General features: G+C 43.9%; 1 protein-coding gene and 2 long non-coding RNA genes across 3 annotated transcripts; 2 read left to right on the plus strand and 1 right to left on the minus strand.

Annotated features, from left to right (window-relative positions):
* The first annotated feature begins 5,990 nt into the window (after positions 1 to 5,990).
* On the plus strand, positions 5,991 to 11,935 carry LOC125529951. The gene is made up of 2 exons (XR_007292798.1): positions 5,991 to 6,316; positions 11,801 to 11,935. It is a non-coding gene; the product is annotated as an uncharacterized LOC125529951 (long non-coding RNA).
* On the minus strand, positions 6,476 to 12,352 carry LOC125529949. The gene is made up of 5 exons (XM_048694372.1): positions 12,112 to 12,352; positions 9,593 to 9,717; positions 8,576 to 9,117; positions 8,407 to 8,503; positions 6,476 to 6,920 (listed from the first exon to the last, which is right to left on the minus strand). Coding segments are annotated over exons 1-5 (969 nt in total). The 5' UTR covers positions 12,315 to 12,352; the 3' UTR covers positions 6,476 to 6,918.
* A 3,851-nt stretch (positions 12,353 to 16,203) lies between these two features.
* Positions 16,204 to 18,422, plus strand: LOC125529950. The gene is made up of 2 exons (XR_007292797.1): positions 16,204 to 18,024; positions 18,146 to 18,422. It is a non-coding gene; the product is annotated as an uncharacterized LOC125529950 (long non-coding RNA).
* The last annotated feature ends 415 nt before the right edge of the window (positions 18,423 to 18,837 follow it).

Raw genomic sequence — 18,837 nt, forward strand, 5'->3', positions numbered from 1 at the left:
TCCTATGAAGACACATTTCTCCGATTTGGGTTCGAGCTTATCAGGTTGAAACTTTTTCACATAAGCATCACAACCCCAAACTTTAAGAAACGACAACTTTGGTTTCATGCCAAACCATAGTTCATAAGGCGTCGTCTCAACGGATTTCGATGGTGCCCTATTTAACGTGAATGCGGCCGTCTCTAAAGCATAACCCCAAAACGATAGCGGTAAATCAGTAAGAGACATCATAGATCGCACCATATCTAGTAAAGTACGATTACGACGTTCGGACACACCATTATGTTGTGGTGTTCCGGGTGGCGTGAGTTGCGAAACTATTCCGCATTGTTTCAAATATACACCAAACTCGTAACTCAAATATTCTCCTCCATGATCAGATCGTAGAAACTTTATTTTCTTGTTACGATGATTTTCAACTTCACTCTGAAATTCTTTGAACTTTTCAAATGTTTCAGACTTATGTTTCATTAAGTAGATATACCCATATCTTCTTAAGTCATCTGTGAAGGTGAGAAAATAACGATATCCGCCATGAGCCTCAACATTCATCGGACCGCATACATATGTATGTATGATTTCCAACAAATCTGTTGCTCTCTCCATAGTACCGGAGAACGATGTTTTGGTCATCTTGCCCATAAGGCACGGTTCGCAAGTACCAAGTGATTCATAATCAAGTGGTTCCAAAAGCCCATCAGTATGGAGTTTCTTCATGCGCTTTACACCGATATGACCCAAACGGCAGTGCCACAAATAAGTTGCACTATCATTATCAACTCTGCATCTTTTTGGCTTCAACATTATGAATATGTGTGTCACTACTATCGAGATTTAATAAGAATAGACCACTCTTCAAGGGTGCATGACCATAAAAGATATTACTCATATAAATAGAACAACCATTATTCTCTAATTTAAATGAATAACCGTCTCGCATCAAACAAGATCCAGATATAATGTTCATGCTCAACGCTGTCACCAAATAACAATTATTTAGGTCTAATACTAATCCCGAAGGTAGATGTAGAGGTAGCGTGCCGACCGCTATCACATCGACTTTGGAACCATTTCCCACGCGCATCGTCACCTCGTCCTTAGCCAATCTTCGCTTAATCCGTAGTCCCTGTTTCGAGTTGCAAATATTAGCAACAGAACCAGTATCAAATACCCATGTGCTACTGCGAGCATTAATAAGGTACACATCAATAACATGTATATCACATATACCTTTGTTCACCTTGCCATCCTTCTTATCCGCCAAATACTTGGGGCAGTTCCGCTTCCAGTGACCAGTCTGCTTGCAGTAAAAGCACTCAGTTTCAGGCTTAGGTCCAGATTTGGGTTTCTTCTCCTGAGCAGCAACTTGCTTGCTGTTCTTCTTGAAGTTCCCCTTCTTCTTCCCTTTGCCCTTTTTCTTGAAACTGGTGGTCTTGTTGACCATCAACACTTGATGCTCCTTCTTGATTTCTACCTCCGCAGCTTTCAGCATTGCGAAGAGCTCGGGAATTGTCTTATCCATCCCTTGCATATTATAGTTCATCACGAAGCTCTTGTAGCTAGGTGGAAGTGATTGGAGAATTCTGTCAATGACGCAATCATTTGGAAGGTTAACTCCGAATTGAATCAAGTGATTATTATACCCAGACATTTTGAGTATATGCTCACTGACAGAACTGTTCTCCTCCATCTTGCAGCTATAGAACTTATAGGAGACTTCATATCTCTCAATCCGGGCATTTGCTTGAAATATTAACTTCAAATCCTGGAACATCTCATATGCTCCATGACGTTCAAAACGTCGTTGAAGACCCGATTCTAAGCCGTAAAGCATGGCACATTGAACTATCGAGTAGTCATCAGCTTTGCTCTGCCAGACGTTCTTAACGTCGTCAGTTGCATCAGCAGCAGGCCTGGCACCTAGCGGTGCTTCCAGGACGTAACTCTTCTGTGCAGCAATGATGATAATCCTCAAGTTACGGACCCAGTCCGTGTAATTTCTACCATCATCTTTCAACTTTGCTTTCTCAAGGAACGCATTAAAATTCAACGGAACAACATCACGGGCCATCTATCTACAATCAAACATAAACAAGCAAGATACTATCAGGTACTAAGTTCATGATAAATTTAAGTTCAATTAATCATATTACTAAAGAACTCCCACTTAGATAGACATCCCTCTAATCCTCTAAGTGATCACGTGATCCAAATCAACTAAACCATGTCCGATCATCACGTGAGATGGAGTAGTTTCAATGGTGAACATCACTATGTTGATCATATCTACTATATGATTCACGCTCGACCTTTCGGTCTCCGTGTTCCGAGGCCATATCTGTTATATGCTAGGCTCGTCAACTTAAACCTGAGTATTCTGCGTGTGCAACTGTTTTGCACTCGTTGTATTTGAACGTAGAGCCTATCACACCCGATCATCATGTGGTATCTCAGCACGAAGAACTTTCGCAACGATGCATACTCAGGGAGAACACTTTTACTATGATAATTTAGTGAGGGATCATCTTATAATGCTAGCGTCAATCAAAGCAAGATAAGATGCATAAAAGATAAACATCACATGCAATCAATATAAGTGATATGATATGGCCATCATCATCTTGTGCTTGTGATCACCATCGTCACCAGCGCGACACCTTGATCTCCATCGCAGCATCGCTGTCGTCTCGCCAATCTTATGCTTCTACGACTATCGCTACCGCTTAGTGATAAAGTAAAGCATTATAGGGCGATTGCATTGCATACAATAAAGCGACAACCATATGGCTCCTGCCAGTTGCCGATAACTCGGTTACAAAACATGATCATCTCATACAATAAAATTAAGCATCATGTCTTGACCATATCACATCACAACATGCCCTGCAAAAACAAGTTAGACGTCCTCTACTTTGTTTGTTGCAAGTTTTGCGTGGCTACTACGGGCTTAAGCAAGAACCAATCTTACCTACGCATCAAAACCACAACGATAGTTTGTCAAGTTGGTGCTGTTTTAACCTTCGCAAGGACCGGGCGTAGCCACACTCGGTTCAACTAAAGTTGGAGAAACTGACACCCGCCAGCCACCTGTGTGCAAAGCACGTCGGTAGAACCAGTCTCGCGTAAGCGTACGCGTAATGTCGGTCCGGGCCGCTTCATCCAACAATACCGCCGAACCAAAGTATGACATGCTGGTAAGCAGTATGACTTATATCGCCCACAACTCACTTGTGTTCTACTCGTGCAAATAACATAAAACCTAGGCTCGGATGCCACTGTTGGGGAACGTAGTAATTTCAAAAAAAATTCCTACGCACACGCAAGATCATGGTGATGCATAGCAACGAGAGGGGAGAGTGTTGTCCACGTACCTACATAGACCAAAAGCGGAAGCGTTATGACAACGCGGTTGATGTAGTCGTACGTCTTCGCGACCCGACCGATCAAGTACCGAAACTACGGCACCTCCGAGTTCTAGCACACGTTCAGCTCGATGACGATCCCCGGACTCTGATCCAGCAAAGTGTCGGGGAAGAGTTCCGTCAGCACGACGGTGTGGTGACGATCTTGATGTTCTACCGTCGCAGGGCTTCGCCTAAGCACCGCTACAATATTATCGAGGAGTATGGTGGAGGGGGGCACCGCACACGGCTAAGAGAACGATCACGAAGATCAACTTGTGTGTCTAGAGGTGCCCCCTGCCCCCGTATATAAAGGAGCAAGGGGGGTGCGGCCGGCCCTAGGAGGAGGCGCGCCGGAGGAGTCCTACCCCTACCGGGAGTAGGACTCCCCCCCCCTTTTCCTAGTTGGATTAGGACTTGGGGGGAAGGAGGAGAGGGGGGAAAGGAAAGGGGGGGCGCCGCCCCCCCTCCTTGTCCAATTCGGACTTGGGGGAGGGACGCGCGGCACCCCTAGGCCTCCTCTCCTCTTCCTCCACTAGGCCCATTAAGGCCCATTAGGTTACCGGGGGGTTCCGGTAACCTCCCGGTACTCCGGTAAAATGCCGATTTCACCCGGAACACTTTCGATGTCCAAACATAGGCTTCCAATATATCAATCTTCATGTCTCGACCATTTTGAGACTCCTCGTCATGTCCGTGATCACATCCGGGACTCCGAACAAACTTTGGTACATCAAAATATATAAACTCATAATGAAAGTGTCATCGTAACGTTAAGCGTGCAGACCCTACGGGTTCGAGAACAATGTAGACATGACCGAGACACGCCTCCGGTCAATAACCAATAGCGGAACCTGGATGCTCATATTGGCTCCTACATATTCTACGAAGATCTTTATCGGTCAGACCGCATAACAACATACGTTGTTCCCTTTGTCATCGGTATGTTACTTGCCCGAGATTCGATCGTCGGTATCTTAATACCTAGTTCAATCTCGTTACCGGCAAGTCTCTTTACTCGTTCCGTAATACATCATCTCACAACTAACTCATTAGTTGCAATGCTTGCAAGGCTTATGTGATGTGCATTACCGAGAGGGCCCAGAGATACCTCTCCGACAATCGGAGTGACAAATCCTAATCTCGAAATACGCCAACCCAACATGTACCTTTGGAGACACCTGTAGAGCTCCTTTATAATCACCCAGTTACGTTGTGACATTTGGTAGCACACAAAGTGTTCCTCCGGCAAACGGGAGTTGCATAATCTCATAGTCATAGGAACATGTATAAGTCATGAAGAAAGCAATAGCAACATACTAAACGATCTGGTGCTAAGCTAATGGAATGGGTCATGTCAATCACATCATTCTCCTAATGATGTGATCCCGTTAATCAAATGACAACACATGTCTATGGTTAGGAAACATAACCATCTTTGATTAATGAGCTAGTCAAGTAGAGGCATACTAGTGACGTTTAGTTTGTCTATGTATTCACACAAGTATTATGTTTCCGGTTAATACAATTCTAGCATGAATAATAAACATTTATCATGATATAAGGAAATAAATAATAACTTTATTATTGCCTCTAGGGCATATTTCCTTCAGAATGACAGGGTCACCATGGAGCAGGCGCAAATGCACTTTGACGCCGTCATGGCGGAGAAGCAGTCGGCGCCGCTGTTGGTGTCGATTTTTTGTAAGGCGCGGGAGGAGGAGCGCTGCAACCTCGTCCTCCTCCCGCATCACCGGTTCACGGAGGGCTAGATCTACGGCGAGTTCGTGAGCGAGAAGGCTGAGAGGGCCATGGTCGTGGAGAACCCAAACTTCATCGAGGTGCAGCGAACGCTCCGGGAGGCTGCATGCAACGCTCGCCTGGTGGCGTCGGACGCGGAGGCGACACTGGCGGTTGCGGAGGGGAACCTCGGCAGCTGCTCCATTGGCGCCGCTACAACCACGAGGCAAACCCTTCCACGTCGAACCTCACCTCCACTAGCGACACCTAGCCCGCAGACTACGACGAGAAAAAGTAGGACATGGGAGACGGCGGTGTCTCCCGTCCTATATGTGGGCCAGTTCGTGTTCCATTTCTTACTCTTCTTCGCCGGCGGCTGCAGCTTCACTTCCCGAGTCTCACGGCCGCGGAACATGGACTCGGGGAACAACAAGAACTTGAAGAACATGCCCCGGCGAAGATTTAGACTAGGTTAGGGTCCCGGTGGCTTTTGTTTAATGAAATATGTCGAAAACGTGGACCGGTTTAAATAAAAATCATCTGATATGCGTGAAGATTGTTGGGGTCATGTTGTGGTCATCGGGTGCGGCGCAACCAGGTCAGCGAAGTTGCTACATCTCCACAAGGAGATCCCTGCATGCACGACCAAGCGGCTTCTTCCTCTCCGTTGCGTGCGGTTCTACTCCAAAATATCCGGCGTCAGAGAGATCTTGTTCCTCTGGTTCTAGAGGAATGCTAGAGATCTTTTTATTTTCGTCAAAAGGAAAAAAAAGAAAAGAGTCCTAGAACATAAATGAGTCTTTCTAGTATATAAAAAAATTACTAGATCTTTTAGTAGATGCGGTCGATCTGTATACCACTGGTGGGGTGTGCCGCCGCCACGCCACATCCCAGCGAGCCTGCACGCGTCCTCCTCTCCTCACCCGTGGCCGTGGGAATACATCAGCGGCCACAAACAGCGGTCGCCGCATCTGACGAGGGAGAAGCTCCCTGATGGGTGATCGGAATCGGAAGGGGGGACGGACGATGGTTGTGCCGCGCGGGCGATCGATCGAGGTCATGGTGGACGCAGCCGAGGAGATCGATGAGACGGCCGATCCATCGAGGTGGACGCAGCCGAGGAGATGAGATGCTCGATCGGCCATCTCATCTCATCCATCCTTCTAATTCCCTAGGTTTGGATCTTCTTATCGTTCCTCTTCTCTCATGGTGTTTATGGTTGGAGTTTTCGTCGATTTTTCGGAAATTTTGGTTGGGATCCCCCTGTTTCTTCCGGCCGGGGAAGGTTGCTGACAGCCAAATTAACCTCACAATACACTAGTACAAGAACAGAATAAAGCAAGACCAAATCCATGTTTTTGGTTCCTACTCATAGCATTTGTTTACAGAATCCGGCCGGCTGCCAAATCATCCGTTTGGTCTCAAACACTTCCAGCTGGGCTGGCGCGGCATTCAGCCAAATCTTTCTTTTGGTCTCATACGCACGCACGCACACTTCCAGCGCGCCCATCCAGAAAATTACACTTGCAGCGCTCCTATCCAAAAAATTACACTTCCAGCGCAGTTTTTCATCTTACAAAAAAGATCAGGTGTTTTGCACCGCCAAATCTTTCGTTTGGTTTCTCACGCTTCCCGCAAGCGCAGTTTACGAATCAGTGTTTTGCACCGTCAAAAAATATATTCAGTGCTCTCGTCAGTTCCATGCTACTGAGTTCCAAAAAACATTGCTTCAGCCTCCTCCTTGCCTGCAATCTCCTTGGCCGCCAGTCTCCTTGCTTCCTGCAAAACATGTCAAACCAATGCATGTAAAGCAGATCCTCCGAGAAATTCATCTATAGTATTTATAACCATATATATACAGATCAAACAAGCTTTATGATTGATTGATTGATTTATTTAAAATTTTGGAACAAAGGACACCCCGGATTGCGTAAAACGAAAGGTTGTGGTCTCACTTGACTTTTGCAAAGCCTAGACCCGAGCCATGTCAAGTGCATCATAATCTCCTAGTACTAGCTAGTTAGCTGGGCAGAGTTTACAGCAGCAGGCACAACTAGCTCACTTGACCAAAAGGTGCCCTGCTCACAAGTCACAGCATGATGCCTGGTTGTCCGCCTGATTCTACTCTCTGGCCATACCACCACTGCTTAAATGCCAAGAGCATTTATTGAGAATGTACTAGGTCAGGACATTTGACATGGAGGCACTGAACTCTTTATCCCTGCTAATGATTTGAGATATATTCATGCAGCAACAATTTATTCACCATGCTACAAAATACTCCTACAAACCAGTTTCCATTGTCTGCATTACATGGTATGGCCATGGACTTAGACTAGCAATTTCTGCTGTGAACACCAACTGAGCATGGACCTATGGGGAGACTGTAGGATGCCAATATTTGACCCAACAAACCAGCTCTACTCTGGCCACATACGCCTTTCAGAAACCACATGGTGTGGTATGAGCTAAGTAGCACCCAACACAAGACCATGTAAGCATGCGTAGCAGCACAATCAATGTTTTCGAGTCGATGAGTCGACGGGTCGCTCGGAGGGGGCGATTCTAGACTAGTCGTGACTAGTCTAGACTCACGGTCGACGAGTCGACATGGCGACGAGTCGACATGGCGACGAGTCGACGTGAGTTAAGCAGTAACCAGGGCCAACTGAGAGATGGGCCACTAGTTATGCACTTCCCTGTGGCCCAAAAGCCCATCTAGTAGCTATATACTCCTCCCGTGACCTAATCCACCATCCACACACCCTCCTCCCTCAACACAGCCGCCACACATTCTGCTGCCACTCTCTTGCCACCAGTCCACCACTCCTCCCAGCGATGGATCTCTCAACTTCCCGCAGCAGCTCTCTTGCCACCGCTCCTCCTCCCAGCCCGCTCCTCTTGCCGCTGCAGCTTCAGCAGCAGCAGCGGCGGCGGCCAGCGCTGCAGCGGGGGCGCAGCAGCAGTGAGGCAGCACAGCAGCAGCAGCAGCAGCACGGCAGCGGGAGAGTGCTCCAGATCCAGCGCTGCCTCGAGTCGTTCGACCCAAAAACCGCGACTAGTCGTGACTAGTCGAGACTAGTCGCGCGAGTCGCTCGACTCATCCCAGGAGTCGAGTCGAGAGGCTGAGTCGGCCCTGGAACTGCGACTCGTCGACGACTAGTCGCGACTAGTCGAGCGACTCGAAATCCATGAGCACAATGAAAAATAAAAACATACATGACGAGAGAAAGGAGTTTAAATCTAAACAGGAAAGACAACGTACATGGTTGGCCCACGGTGTTGTAGATCAACGTCCAGGCATCAGGGCACCACTGCTCGAACTTGCGCAAAACAGCACTTTGGCTACCCCCAAGGTGCGTCTGCAGTTAACCAAATGGTTAATCAATATTAACACCTTGTTTGGCATGCAAGCTAGATGGAGAATTAGTTACCTTAATGTAGTGAGGGTACGTGGAGAAATGCTTCCATAGGTTCCTCACGAGCCTGACAAGATCATTTGGATAGTCAATATCACAGTTCCATATGTATTCCCTGATCTTGTTGGCCGCAGCTCTACCCTCGGCTCCTTGAAGTTTCAGCGCCGCCTTCCTTTTGTTGTTATCTATGTTCGCTCTTTCCATCATTTCTTTTAGTGTTTTCAGCTCCTGACACATGTCATCTTCAGACTCATTTCTTGGCCATCTTATTCCACAAGCATTAAGAGCCGCACTACAATCTCGAGTTGATGAGAATATGTCAATGAGATACTTGCTCTTGTCTTCATCATTCCACTCAATGGGATAAAACTTGGCAACTTTTGCCAAATTTTTGCCAATGCAGTCAGGACCGTGTTTCTCAATGAAATCACAGTACGCCCTGGTCCCTGTGTGCATTTGTATCAAAACGTCGGCTGTCATAATTTTCTTTATCTCCGCACATAGTTTCACATATAGTTTTTCCATATACGTTTGAGCCTTACCCCTGAGATCCTCAACTGCGAATTAGGGGAGTTGGTGAATCAGACAGATGTGGCCAGGAGCGATAAATTAAATCAGACAATAACAAGTTGATATTAAGAAACAGTCTTAGCGGATAATTTTGTATGCAACCTATAAAAAAACATAAAGGTCACATATGTTAATGTTGAAGTTTTAAAATTTTGGGTGCACATACTTGTATTCACCATCTACATGCAAGATCAATTTTCCTATATTTCCGGAACTTAAAAATGTCTTCTTTTTCCAAAAGAAAATCCTATCTGATTCAGATGGTCCTACGAACATATGCACATTTTCGTGTAAGCAAATATGCAACATTATATCTAAATTAAAATATGCTTATAAATAACCTCCACAAGACAAAATTTTGCACAACATAACCCAATTTTTTTTTATTTGTAGAATAAAATTATAGTGTTTGTATAGACTTTAGAGACGCACTATCTTAGGAGAGTGCAAAAAAGAAATTACCATCATCTAAGAATACTTTAAGTTGAGGTTGACCATTCACAGTCTTCAGATATAGGTTGTCAACTGTAAGGTCTTTCGGACACATCTTACGTCTAATCATCTTGTCCAAGATATCAAGTAGATCTCTGTGAAACAGTATCTCAGTTAGTGTGCAGTGGAAGTAAAAACATTATATTAGTTATTGTGCAGTGGAAATAAAATATTAGTACAAACTAGCAGATCGCCGGTGCGTTACTCCGAAATTTCTTCGTTCTTGCATGCATTGTCTAAATGGTTGTGTCGTTGGTACTTATTTTTTTCTCAAAAAGAATAATCCCAAATTTTGGGCAAAAGAGAATATATTTCCAAAATATAGGATCAATTAATCATAAGATTGTGATATATATGTCTATTACATAGGTTGGATAGTGATCACAATAATTACCAGTGATTTAAAGCATAATAAAAGGTGATTATATACATGTGTAACGTGGTCCATTCTACAACCACCCCTTGAGAATTGTAGATGAAATATTCTACAACCAACCCTCCTAGATCAGCCAAACCCACTCGAAAGTAACAAATACTGCAGGAGCAAACCCCACCGCCCTAAACTAAAAGAAAAAACGCTGCACTAGACCCATCTTCCCAGCATTGTGCCCCTATCACCCCAAGGCCACCGCGTCGCCACACCCTCCCCTCCCCATCGCACCTCATCGCCATAGTTTTGCATCAGCCTTATCTACCCTCCAATCCAATCCACCTTCCCGTGCAGCCACATAGGAACCGCGGCGCCGCCACACCTAGCCTCGACCAGCCACCCCGCGCCGCCACCTTCTCCTCGGTCAAAGGCAGCCAAGGATGTTCGACTACGGCACTGCTTCGGCTAGAGGAGGTCTTCCACCTTGGTATGGTCAGAAAGGTCCATTAGGCGAGTCCCCCTCCTCTGCTCTCCTCGGCAGGCTGGTGATCATCAAGCACACGGACGCCCATGCACAACTTTTAAATTCGCTCCACACACGATGACGTCCCCTAACTGATGTCCATGGCCACAGCTAGCAGGGCGGAGTGTGGAGCAGGATCACTCTCCTACCACATGTTGCAACACCCACCATCTACAATGAGAATGCTCCGCAGATTGTCGATGTTTGATTTTCTATCCCTGTTTATTTTTGTGTAGTTTCTGCTTTGCGAGAAGTTCGCATATTTTGTTGCAGGAGGTCTGCTAGTTGCCTCGTGATGGTTCATTTTTTGCCAAGCCAATTTGCTAGTTCACCTCCAAGGCTCCACCCCCATCCCGCGGCAGTTGACACGTGGACAGTTAGTTCTCAACCCTGTCGTCATATCATTAGCGACATTCCACACATTTGGAAATAAAAACATTCGTCAAAGAGTTGCAAAAATTAGTGATACAGATGCAGATGAGAAGTTAATTTCTCAGCTTGTGGGAAGCTTGTCGTTTGTCGAGAAGTTCACTTCCTCACACAAGGAGTACTTATGAATCGGGAAGTTCTGTTCGTTCGTTCGGGAAGTTCACAAAAATGTTAGGAAAAATATTTTTTGTTCGGCAATTCACGTTGTTCGTGCTGAAGTTGGCCTTATACTATGTGAGAAGTTAGTTAACTTTCGGCAATCTAGTTATTCATAGGGACAGTTCACATGTTCATTGGGGGTTCGCCCAAAAATAACACTCGAATCTAACCATTTTTTAAACTTCTCTTAAATAGCAAGGAATTTGAATGAAGTGTTCCATACAAAAAGAAAAGTTACATCTAGTAAATGTCTTTCCAACGGTATTTTGTTTGCATCATTTCGATAAGTGGTTTGAACATTTTGATAAAAATGCGCTCCATGTCATTTGATATGAATTGCACAATTTTTAGAACTGCTCTTGAACCTTAAATTTTGAAAAATATGCTGCATGAAAAATTTGCGCCTAATCAATATCTTTCTAACGGTATTCACTTGCATAATTCCAAAATATGGTTTGAAAATTTCTTGTTAAACAGAAACAAAGGGCTGGTTGTACAACAACCAGCTGTATATAGATGTAATGTTTTGTGGGAATGACATAAATGATATAACATTGGGAATAAATCGATTAGGCGCAATTTTCATGTAGAATGTTTTTTCAAATTCGTTACGACCTAATAGCAGTTTGAAAACTGTGTCACGCCACTAAACTGTGTGCCTCACATCGCTATTGTTGCCTCCCTTTGCGCCATGCAGGTTCCGCTCCGCATATGGATGAGGTGAGATGGATGATGGCATATGCTGGTTCGGTGGGTTTCTAGTTGTAGAGTATGTCTAAAGAATGGTTGTAGAATATATCCAGCCCATATATATATATAATAGTTACGGTAACGATTCTTAGTAATTTAAGACATAAATACCCACTATATATAGCAGTATATATGTTTTAGATAATAATACGCCAATTGTTAGTAATTCAAAACATAGTAACGATCGAAGTGAATGGACCGTCGCCAACCCAGATCCTATTATAAGATTGAAGGTGTGATTCTGCTGAAAATACTTACAGTGTGATTCTGCTGAAAACAGGGGTGAATTTTCCATCCATATTTAAAATCCTGTTCTCTTCAATCTTGTTCTTTTCACCATGCTTGAGCCATCCATTTAAGGTACCATCAAAAGAGCTGGTGGATATTATAAGACGATAATCTGGGTGCACCTTGTAGATATTCTGCAACACCACCACATTTGGGTGCCTCCAGGTGCTCATCAGTCGGAGCGAAGAAAGAACTTTGTCTTTAGCATCATACCACTTCAAGAGGCAATCAGTGGTGAAACTCCCTACAGTGTAGGTTCCTCTGAAGAAGGCAGTAGGCACCTCATGAAAATCAGAAAGGAAGTCTTTTTTGTTCCCTAGCTTAATGGCCTTGACAGAGCAGCTGCGGTTTGTGTTGTCATAAGAAAAGACTGTCTATTTGACATTTGACTGTTTTTCAATTCGACAACATTCATATTTTCTGACAAATGAACAGTTGACACCTGTCGACAGCACAAAATGGGACGCCAAAACGGATCACGGAAAAGATCTGACCCGGTTCGCTGGACAACTAGCCACTCCAAAAAATTCAGGAACCAACTCCCTTGATCTTCAGGACCACACAGTACGTGCCCAGCTTGCAACGCATGAAAAGGGCCAAACCCCTCCCACAAACCACTCAACAGATCTCACCTAACAACACAAAACAGCAAATCAGAAGGGGGAAGATGGAGGCGGCCATGGGCGAGGGGGGAGGAGAAGAAGGGAGATCAAGCATAAATCAGAAGGGTTTGGGAGAAGAGGATGTACCTGACGAGGAACAAGAAGGAAGAACATCGGAGGGAATTCAACAACTATCCCAACTGCTCGCCATCTTCTCTCTTCACCTGTCACAAGAACAAATCAGGAGGAATTTTCTTCATCTACAAGAGATAGATCAACATCAGCTGTATTTCTGGGCAAATCCCATAATTTTTGTGATCAATTACATTGACATCAACATGGAAATTACACTGAAATGCTGAAATTGTTCAATGGAAAATACAGTTTAGTTTTCGGAAAACTTACAAGAATATTTACAATGTAAATTAACATGGAAATACAGCACTTCTGAATTTCCAGTGTAAATCCCAATGTAAATTCCAGTGTACATCCTGACGTAAAATCAAGTGTTACAGTAAATTCCAGTGTAAGTTGATGGTAATTTCCAGTATAAAAACTACTGTAGGTTACTTGTAATTTCCAGTGTACTTACATTTTTAAAATCCATGTAAATGCCAGTGTACATCACAATGTAAAAACTAGTGTGAATACTACCCAGTAAATTGCAGTGTAACTAGCTGGTAATTTCCAGTGTACATACTACTATTGGTAACTTGAAAATTTCAGTGTACTCAAGTTTTTTAAATGCATGTACTTACAAGTTTTATTACAGTGTAAGCACCTATGAAATTCTAGTGTACAATCCCACTGCAAATAGAAAATCCCAGTGAATTCAACTAGGAACTTCCAGTGTAAGCAACTAGAAATTTTATAATTCAAACTACAGTAATTAAAAACTGAGATAAATACATTGTAAGTTCCTAGTAAGTAGAGAGCACAAGCCAGTGCAAAAAATAAAATACAGATTACAAAACAAGCAGATAGACGTTGCAAACACTATCATCTATTTCTAAACGCTTGGCTGCTCATGATTACGCTAACACTGACATTCTTCTCTTCAAATGTGTCATGAGAGGAGCATGATGAGGGCAGTAACTGAAGAGGATCTACTGAGACTATCATAGGAAGAACTCATACTTAATGTGAGATACAGTTGCTAAAACTTCCGGAAGATGTTTAAAATACATAGAAAAGTAAAAGCTAACAAAACTTATGCTGCAGGAAACATTCGAAAGCCCTACAGTACTGATCCAAGCAAAGTACAGTGAAAACTAGCTAAACTGGACTTAATTACACTGAAAATCTAGACAAAATTACTGTGCAAACTGACCTAAATTACACAGTAAAAATCCACTCAAATCCTATGACAAATCACACTGGGATTATTGGGTAAAGTACAATGTAAAGTTGGGACATTACACTGTAACTATATTTGAATTACACTATAAATCCACTGTAATTACACTATGACAATTTACAGTGGAAAAATTAGGTAAATTACACTGTAAGTCTGACAAATTGCACTGTAAATTGGGATAAACTACACTGTAATTACATTATGACACACTGGAAAAATAAGGTAAAATACACTGTAAGTCTGGGGACAAACTTGCACTGTAAACTTGGGATAAAAATTACACTGCAACTGACATTCAAATTACACTATAAATCAACTGTAATTACACTATGACAATTCACACTGGAAAAATTAGGTAAAATTACACAGTAAGTCTGGGACAAAATGCACTGTAAATTGGGATATGTAATTGCACTATGACACACTGGAAAAATTAGGGTAAGTCTGGGGACAAAATTGAACTGTAAAGTTGGGACAAATTAAACTGCAACTACATTCAAATTACACTATAAATCCACTGTAATTTCCACACTGGAATATTAGGTGAAAGTACACTGTAAGTCCAGGACAAACTGCACTGTAATAATGAGATGGATTACACTCAAATAACACAGTAAAATTCACTCAACAACACAGCGGGAAAGATATTGGATAAACTACACTGTAAGGCTAGGACAAATTACATTGAAATACTGGGATTACACTATAATTACGATCAAAATAACACTGTAGATACACTGAAAAAGAGCTAAACATGAATTGGGCTGGGACAACATCAGACAAATTACATTCGATATATTCAGTAAATTACACTGAATGGGCTGGGAGAAATTACACTGAAATTGGACTCAAACTACATGTCTGCTTGTAGTCAACATCAGACAAACACATAGGGTAAAAAACATGGCAGAAAAGGAAGCTAAACACCTGCATTTACAACAACGAAACAGGAGGTAAAACCAGGGACTGCAAAAATGAAACTAAACATGAGCAGGAAGCATCAAAACATAAAAGAGCAGGACACAAAGCCGCGGAATCGCGCACCTACAGGGTGCATATACATAATCCCCCAACTTCGGACTGGGGGAAACAAGGCAAACAACCACTACATCAGGGGTGTGGAGAGACAATAAAATCACGCATCTCCATCTCCAGCGGGGAGACAACAAAATCGCACATGTACAACTACATCAGGGGTGCGGGGAGACAACAACTTCACGCATCTATAACTACATCAGGGGCGTGGGGAGACAACAAAATCATGCATCTCCATCTCCAACGGGAAGACACCAAATCAGGCATCTACAACTACAGCAGGGCGCGGCGGGAGGGCGACATGAACTCACCTAGATCTGGAACCAGACGCAACCAAAAGCACAAGGGAGAGAGCGAAAGAGAGGAACAACGAACCGCGACACCGGGGATTGAAGAGTAAGGGAACCGAAAACAAGATCGAGCGGTGGAAGATCTCAAAAACGCCATGGCCGGGGACGAAGCGCCTCCTCTGTTGCGCCGCTCGAGCTCGCCCTCGGCCTTATCGAAACAGAGCAACCAGAATGGGAGCCGGGCCGTGGGGCGGCGGTAACGGGCAGAAAGAAAACCGCGCCCGGCAACAAAACCGGACCAAGAAACGAGACCGAACAAAAACAAAAACCAGCACGAATCTCCACGCAAGAACGGACGGATAAGGATTTGAATGACAACGAATTGCAAAACACTGAGCTGTAAAATAGCAAATCCGTAAGAAAAATACCGCAAGTAGAGTGGAAGGTCCGGTTTGTTCAACCTGGATTCGAAATGTTTGTAGTGAGGTATGAGATTGTATTTTTAAACTAATAGGAATATACAGGAAACATTGTATTTTAAAACTAATAGGAATATACAGGAATCTGCATGAGAAATATCTAGTGTTTAGATGATATCATGCTACGAACTCAGAATTTGACAACAAAGGAGATATGATAAAAAAATTGCATCATGCTTCAGCCGATAAAAAGAAGTGGGAGTTCAACATATATTTCATAGAAACATGTAAAAAATGCGTACATGACTGACACTTGAATCCTTGTGCATTTACAAGGACAATGAGAAAAAAAACATTACCCAATGAGAAACGTCGTGGGTGGACTGTCCAACAGAGAAACACGATAATTATCAGCCAATTCATCATTTGTCTGAGTGTTTATATGTCTTTGCCTCTTGAAAGGAAGTTCCGTATCGTGTTCGACACGTCGCTTTAGCTCTCCAACATCGGCATCAGATTGTACCACCACATCATAATCATTGCCACACCATTTCACTTGAACAGTAGTTGTCTTGGCGGGCACATTCTCTTCCAGCATATCTGTATCAGTGGATGATGCCATGTCTGCAATGTGTAGAGTAGAATATAAAGGTAGCATATCAGAGGATGTGTGTGTGTGTCTTTAATGCTGATTTGCATGCCAACATCCCTAAAAATAAATAGACATGGATAGATGGGCGTGTGTGTGTTTAATGCGGAACGCGCATGCCAACAAAGGAAAATGAAGTGTTACTAGTACTCCTACCACTGCGCATTCACAGTCAGCTTACTGCGCCCTCCAATTAATTCAAGCATCGAATAATCTGAAGCAACAACAAGTTTTCGCATGTTCCTCCCCATTAGTCAGGCTTCGTAACTACTAATCGCAAGCCCCAAATCACATGCATTCCCGGTAAATTAGCAAGCCGAACATCGAATAGGACCACGCCAACCTCCAGGTAGGGATTATTATACCTGAGGCTGGCCCCAATGCAGAGAACTTCAGCAAGAACTTTGGATCCAACTCAGCAAAAATTCCTACGTGGCATTGATTAAATGAAGAGAGAGAGCTTTGGAGGAACTTAGCTAGTTCCGGTAACATAGCGCTGCATACGAGAAAAAATTAATGCTAATCGATCCTGTGTGCGGGCGGCCGGACGCATCGCGAAGCAACCAAGAAAATCCCCACCCGTGTGACTTTCTCTTCCTCCACGGCTGGGCCTCATCCTTCTCCCTCCCTGCCGCCTTGGAGCTCCGGCGCCCCGCACTCCGTCTTGCCGGCCGGCGGCGGCTCTGGCAGGCGGCGCAAAGCCACCAGATTCATGGCCAAGTCCGGTGCCCGTAAGGACGCCGCGCAAGTCCGGCCATCGGCCACCTCGCCGCCGCCGCATCACTTCCCCGGCGCCACAGCAAGCTCGTACGCCAGCCGCTCTCCACAGCTTCTCTTCTACCCCGGCGCCCCGACAAGATCCTCGGCCAGCCCCTCGACACCGCCACACCTGTACCCGCCTCTCATGGAATCCTCCTCAGCCAACCCTACATGGTATAAAATTTCTGCTTTAATTCAATCTTTGGCAATTACAATTTCTCTAGCTCGAGTATGCAGCATTATGCAATTCTATTTGGGTTATAGAGCAGCATTAGGTAATTGTAATTTCTATAGCTCGAGTACCTGATTCAGCATGTGTGCGTGTTGAAGCAGAGAGACTCTGAAGTCTTAGCCTTAATTTCTGTAGCATTAGACCATTGCAATTCTTCAGGTTTTTGCTTGCTGAATCGGATTTCGCTGTGGACGTAGCAGGATATGCAAGTCCCCCGTGATGTGTGTCTGTGTGCTTATTGTGCAAACGGTTTACTGCTATATCAGACACTTGAACTTGGATGTGCTTCGCTTGTTTGTTTGTACTTTTTTCTTGCAATGATTAGAACAGACAAAAGTTTCTAATAGCAAGCTTTGGAGGCCATATTATTTCCCGAAGAAGCTTCAGGTATTGTTATTTTCTGTCTTTCGACTGGTTAATTCCCAAGCACATGTACTCATTTCAAGCATCTCCAAGCAACTACTGACTATTTTATTTGTCTACAGTTTGACAAGTTGATCAAGGTGAATAGCATGATTTTTGGTTCAGCTAATTATTCAGGTATTTTCATTGTTTGTCTCTCGATCGGTTAATTTTTGTTGTGAACCTGAATCGCTGCTCTATTTCATGAGAAAATAATAATTATGGCTACTGATTATTTATTTGTCTACTGATTGGCAAGGTGATTGAAGGGAAAAAGTGGTGCACTATGAAGCATATTAGAAATTGGCTCGGTCAGTTTGTTGTGTGAACCTGATGGATCGTTCATCACTTTTGTTGTCCGGTCAGTTTATTGTGTGCACCGATCGGCTACTCTAAAATTGATGTGAACGTGATGGTTTGCTGTTAGCTTTTGGACTGATCAGCTACTACTATTGTCAGTTACCTTTTATGAATCATCGGTGAAGCTACTCTAATTGATGTGCGTTACTGTTACCTGATGGACCGATCAGCTACTACTACTGCCCGTTACCTTTTTTAATCATTGCTGAAGCTCAATCGTTTGAGTTTTCCTTTACACATGAATCGTTTCACAACAGTGTGCTATATATACAAGCGTATGCCTTCTCTTTTCCTCACTCCTGCATACTGCACCACTTCTTTCCCTGTTCAAGATGGCCAGTAGTGAACCAGACGATGGTTCCGATGGTGAAGCTGAAGCAAGTATCACCAATCCTTCCTCCCTCTACACACTAGAAGACTACCTTGTCCAGATGGACATGTTAGACTCATTAGGCAAGGGGATCGCAGCAGAAGTGAAGGAAAGCCTCGAAGATCAAGTAACATCAAGCAGAAGTGGTCCGAGGACTTACGTGAACAGGCCACGTGAAGCAGCCGCCGAGCAATTGGTACGCGACTATTTCTGTGATAATC

The sequence above is a fragment of the Triticum urartu genome, unplaced genomic scaffold (assembly GCF_003073215.2).
Source record: "Triticum urartu cultivar G1812 unplaced genomic scaffold, Tu2.1 TuUngrouped_contig_597, whole genome shotgun sequence".
Taxonomy (NCBI): Eukaryota; Viridiplantae; Streptophyta; class Magnoliopsida; order Poales; family Poaceae; genus Triticum; species Triticum urartu.

Bases quoted from the DNA above. Each gene is read 5' to 3' on its own strand.
- LOC125529949 (XM_048694372.1), bottom strand. From the start codon at position 12,314: ATGAGCACCTGGAGGCACCCAAATGTGGTGGTGTTGCAGAATATCTAC. The intron at 9,718-12,111 runs GTAAGTATTTTC...ACTGTTTCACAG, and splicing joins GTTTTCAGCAGAATCACACT to AGATCTACTTGATATCTTGG. The intron at 8,504-8,575 runs GTAACTAATTCT...GGTTAACTGCAG, and splicing joins CGTACCCTCACTACATTAAG to ACGCACCTTGGGGGTAGCCA.